The sequence below is a fragment of the Zea mays genome, chromosome 10 (genome assembly GCF_902167145.1).
Source record: "Zea mays cultivar B73 chromosome 10, Zm-B73-REFERENCE-NAM-5.0, whole genome shotgun sequence".
NCBI lineage: Eukaryota > Viridiplantae > Streptophyta > Magnoliopsida > Poales > Poaceae > Zea > Zea mays.
Window position 1 is genome coordinate 92655655 of NC_050105.1, and position 5651 is coordinate 92661305.

Here is a 5651-nt window from a genome sequence, read left to right on the forward strand (position 1 = left end):
TGTATGTCCGCCTCTTCCCTTTCTCTCCTGCTCTACGAAACTTGGAAGTGAGGGAGGCGAGGGATGTGGGTCTCTGATTTGCTGCCTATAGTACCTGTGCGTTCATAAAAAATATTACGCGAAGAACAGAGACAATTAATAAAAAATCTTGAGATCTTTTTGTGGATAATTTATATGGGTATTGTTGTGAGCCGTCGCAACGCACAGGTAACCGACCAATAGAGTTAATAAGTACTTAAACAATCTATCAAGATAAGTGAAAGAGGGTGCAGGTCTTAACACCGGCGGTTGCTTCCAACAACTATATTCTAGGAGCCGGTTGAGAGGAGGGAGTTGAAGTATACTAAGGGCCCGTTTGGTTTGGGGTGACTAAAGTTTAGTGACTAAAGTTTAGTCACTTTTAGTCTCTAAATAAACAAACATGGTGACTAAAGTGGGGTGACTAAACTTTAGTTCTTTAGTCACCAAGGGGTGACTAAAAGGGACTAAAGTAGTATTTTTACCTTATTTGCCCTCTCCACTTCCTTCTTATAGCAAACATCCATTAATTAATAAGGGTAAAATAGTCATTATTCACAGCAATTAATGCTCTGTAGTCCGGTTTATTCACTGGAACCAAACAGGCTATTTTAGCGATTAAACTTTAGTCACTAAAATTTAGTCTAGTGACTAAAGGAACTAAACAGGGCCTAAGATTACAGGAGTGTTGACTAACTTCACTAAATTCTCTAACCACCACAAGAAGACCATGTTACACTGACAGAGTGAGATTTGAATATAAGAATATAGAACCCAAGTACAGTGTAAAAGCTATGTCTCTGCGCTCGATTGCATTGGCTGTGACTACAGCTGCCGAAAGCTCAGCAGCCAGGCGGTTGTACCATACACTGCTGGAACTACATCGATTGCATACTGAAACTGAATTCAAATCGCATGAGAAAGGCCTCTGCATTTTTTATATTACAGTTCTCGTCCATTTATCTTCAGAAGGAACTGGACATCTGGTAAATGTAAAATGAAAACCTAAGAGCCTATCTGGTATATCTAACTAAAAAATAAACCTCAAGCCAAGAAGCAAACAAAACTGAGATGAAAAGCTCAGCAGAACCAAAACCGCAGCTCAAATTTGGAGTTTATTGAATCCAGAACTCGCTGCTGCGGCGCTGTTCAGATCTCTCTCTCCATCATGGCTCTGGGCAGCAGGTCTTATTCCAGTGGTAGAATTCACCACGTTTGGCCTGGCTGAGCAGACAGGAACAGCGGTTCGAACTGTGACGGGTGCAGCCAACCAAGGTCGCTGCTGGAACACCCAACTTGGTGATCCAAATCTGGGCAGAGCTTGCGAGCGGGAAGACCACACATCAGGCAATGCAGGCGAACTAGTATGAGGAGGATTCCTTCTATGTATAGACTCATCATGCTGGATGGAGCTAGCGTAATGCGAGCTCTGTGCCACAACTGAAGAACTAACACAAGACGAGGATGACATCAGCTGCTGTTCATGGGTCTGCTTCAAACCTGCCTGCACTGTTTGCTTACCTTCATTTGCTTCCAACTTTTGCGACGACGCTTGTGCGGTAGAGCTTGAGACGGCAAGAGTGTCAAGTTCTTTCTCAGGGGACCCAATACAGCCTTCTTTCCGATTTTTGGTTGGTTCTTGAACCTTGAGTGGTGGACCGCCACATTCTGATGTCCTAAAGGAATCTAGGGTCGTGCATTGGGAGAACACCACAGCATCAGGAAGCTCAACTGTTTCAGTATGGTCATGCCTTCTCTCATGAACATTGTGAACAGTAACCGGCAGAGGACTTCTTGGCACATAGGAGACAGGGTAAGGTGAGAAGTGCCGTAGCATGGCAGGAGAAGCATCAGGAAAACATGGAAGAAGGCCTAGAGCATCCTGGTTAGCCGGATTGGAGAATTGCCCTTGAGGTGAAGGAGGGTACATGGGGAGCATAGCTGCTGGTGGGCAAAAACTTGTATTGCCCATAGCTGGTACCACTGGAAAGCGAGGCGTTGGCTGTCACTTGCATCCGATGCCACAGATGGTACATAGCTTGATCTGGTGGAACGCTAGGATAAGCCTGATTTTGCATAAATGGTCGGTAGAATGGTGTATTTGGTTTAGGATAACATCTCCGTGATGATGGGCGGTTATTGCTTTGCTGTTTTTCCTTCTGATGTGGCACCTTGCCACTATTTGCCTGGTTCAAGCTTGCAAGAGTCCGAGTAACTACGACCTGTTCCTGCACTTCATCATCCTGATCAGGTGGACAAGATGAGGATGACGGCTCACCTACCCTGGGCACTGCAAATTAATTAGTCAGCAAACAAATTAATTCACAAAAAAATTAAAAGATGTCGCTAAACACAATTTACGGATCAAATATTAGAGCACATAAACTTTTGTGAAGATATGATAGTTTTTCTTATATTCTTGCATCCAAGAATAACTTAGCAACTATTCCTACCAAATGTGTTGCACTAAAAAACAAAGGAAGGCACAACCAAAGCAACAAAATCAACAATCATGCATCAAGAAACTCAAGTTGGTACCGAATGAAAAGGTACTCACGTTTCTTCAATTCAGACCAGGCAGCCATTGCAGCATTCTTTTGAGCTTGCTTCTTGGTCTTGCCAGGATTGCCAGTAAATGCCTTTCCTGCCAACTCCACTGTGCATGCGAACACAGGCGTATGACCTGGCCCAGATCTAATAGTAGTATAGATGGGGAGTTTTAGACCAGCTCGATGAGCAGTTTCTTGAAGAAGATTCTTGTATATCCCGGTTTCATCCTGTGGAATAAACAGAGTTAGCCTCTCTGCTTCAACAACATTCCTCAAGCTGTTACATTGTAACTAGGGGTGATAATGGATCACGATTCAAATGTTTCTTCACGATTTGTTTGAGCCCTTAATTAATTTTAGTTCAAAAATAAATAGAAATACAGTCCGATCCTAATATGATCCGATCCTTAAATTTTATAGTGTAAAATTTAGTGCCCATTACCATCCCTAATTGTAACTCACTGTAATTGAAATATAAAGAAACATATTTAGTAAGCACAAATTCTCTCTGATCACCAATAAAAATACTGAATAGATAACATAAATGACATAAGTATTGACTATTTGTGTACATGGGAAGAAAAAGTTCACAAACATGCCACCTTGAAATTTCAACCACTTGCAACTGCAAAAACAGGTAATGAGGATGGGACAGTAAGCAAGTCAACATCAGACATCATAAAAGACGAACACCTTCCCAACCAATCTATTAATGAATAATACCACTTTAGTTTGACTTATTGCAGTAGGAATTGTCAGGAACAGCGAAATATCAATATATACTCTGCCACTGGGATTTGGCAGTGTCTGACACATCCACAAACCAGATGATATTTATTGTTCTTTGACTCCAGGAAAAGGATGGCTTGCAACTAATATCCGTGACACTTCATCATAATGTCAATTGGCAATGCAAGTAATCTTGTATATGGAAAATATAAAGGCTGAGATAGTAATTTTCAGCAAGTTTGGCTTAGTTAACATTAAAAAAACTTCATAGAAGAAACAGAGACGATATTTACCAATTAGTCTACCATGCTATGTAGTCAAATATTCAGCGTATGCCAAGAAACTAATCAGCTGGATATGATTTATGCCATGGATAATTATTCTACATGATCACAATGCTCATCGGAAACATCCATTTTCTGTCTTATAACCAGGCACGAAAAATCAACTGTAACCATTGTAAAGATTGCAGGAAGAAGCATATGCGTAGTGAACCAGTAGACTGGGAAAACACATAGGTGACTGAACTTCTCAAACATGTAACACTTGATTATGAATAACCTGCAGAAACATGACTTCCTGAAATCAAGAAGTGGTAATGTTTCTGTTTTGATCTCCAGTGCCTTAAAGAGGGAAAGAAAAGGAATCTCTAGGATGTTTGTAAGATTATTAAGCTTGTGATAGTTATCAACAGATGGCCAGCAAAGATGAAAGATGAGATCGTCTGTTCGCTGCTATACTTATGGTCGAAACCGAGGAAGGATATTATTTAACATATCCTACAATAAAATTACTGAGTTATCTAAGGTGAGTACACTGTCCTGGTAGTCAACTAATGTCTCTAGGTAGAATGTTCAAAAGGAGATTCTCCACACAAGCAACATGCTTCCAGAGGTATCAACAAAACTAACCAGAACTTTGGCAGCCAGCGTCGACGAAGGCCCCCTCTTTGATAACTCATTGAGTGCTACCTCAGCTGCCGCATGCTCCGCCTGCCGCAGAGTGGAACAAAACACTGGGCTCTCGAACATCTCCCCGTTGAAATTAACTGTAGCCTTAAACCGGGGTGCATGATCTGGTCCCTCCCGGATGCAGGAATAGGACGGCAGATTGAAGCAGCTCCTCTGAGCAAGCTCCTGGAGTTGGTTCTTATACATCTCTGCACCGAAACACACGCATATGTAATTACTAAACGTGTGACCATAATATTTTCACAAGGTGGAACGATATGAAGAAAGCATCTCCTGGCACAGAGACATATATTTCATAAATAAAAGGATGAACAGCACGAAAGGGAACATCTCCATGGTAGAAAGAAACACATACCTCCAGTGCTGGTGTGCCAAGCAAAGCTTCAGATTCGATAGCAGCTTCTGCCCATTCTTCCCCAGCTCCTTGTAAAAGCCTCGGCCTCCAGTTGCTGCAGCAAAGATAAGGAAGGTGAAGCAATAACTAGCGCTGTACCCGCTGTCCTGTAGAAGAACAAGTCCGGGGTTAAGGTTGAGCAATAAACCAAGTGTTGGGCCAGAAACAACAAGACGAGATCAATGCAGCCTTGCAGGAAGGTTCTCTGCTGACGCCTCAGTTGTACCGGCGCGAACGGGGACGGAGACGGACCAACCAAGTGAAAGGACATGGGGGTGTACACATGTATGATGGTGTATACACCCAATAATTTTTTCAAACAAACAAATAAACAAAAAAAACGAAACTTTTAGGCATGTATACACAGATGAGATCAAATCCATAGCCAAATAGCTAAAGCTAGGGTTCGGGCGCTCGCGGTTAGGGAAGAGAAGAGGGTGCGCGTACCTTGGTGGGTGCTCGTCGCCGGCGAAGGAGAAGGACCCACGAAGACCTGCCGAAGGGACTGACAAAGAACTGGCATACGGCGGCGCCGGCGGGGCAGCGACGCAGCCTCCGGCCTGCAAGACGAGACGAGCCCTCTTCTTCTTCTCTTCCCTTTCCTCGTGCTTACTTGTAATAATCATCTCTCGTCCGGCGGGGCAGCCATGTGCGCATCATAATTTTCGCTCGGGATTAATTAAGCTTTGATTATCACGAGGTAGCTGCCTGCCTGATGTTGTTATAAACAAAATCGAGTCAAATCCGCTTCGACCACGCACACCTTCTCACACACGCTCTCAGCGTCCTCTAAATTCATCATTTATATTCATATTTTATGGTCTTCTCTAAAATATTCTCTTCTTTATATCTCCTTCTACTTCAACAAATTTCTCTATATCTCATTTTCTATACGTAAATATCTGTGATATGTAAATATCAATGATAGATACATATTTTACTTTAATTTATGTACGTACTATAAAATATACTGTATATATTTTAATTTTG

The 5651-nt window shown here is 42.3% G+C and overlaps 1 protein-coding gene across 1 annotated transcript; it reads right to left on the bottom strand.

Moving 5' to 3' along the window:
* Window positions 1-935: 935 nt before the first annotated feature.
* LOC100280218 (Double-stranded RNA-binding protein 3) lies at window positions 936-5346 on the bottom strand. The gene is given in 5 exon segments (NM_001153149.1): window positions 936-2308; window positions 2576-2795; window positions 4208-4455; window positions 4623-4866; window positions 5109-5346. Coding segments are annotated over 3 exon segments (870 nt in total). The 5' UTR covers window positions 4454-4455; window positions 4623-4866; window positions 5109-5346; the 3' UTR covers window positions 936-1904.
* Between the last annotated feature and the right edge of the window lie 305 nt (window positions 5347-5651).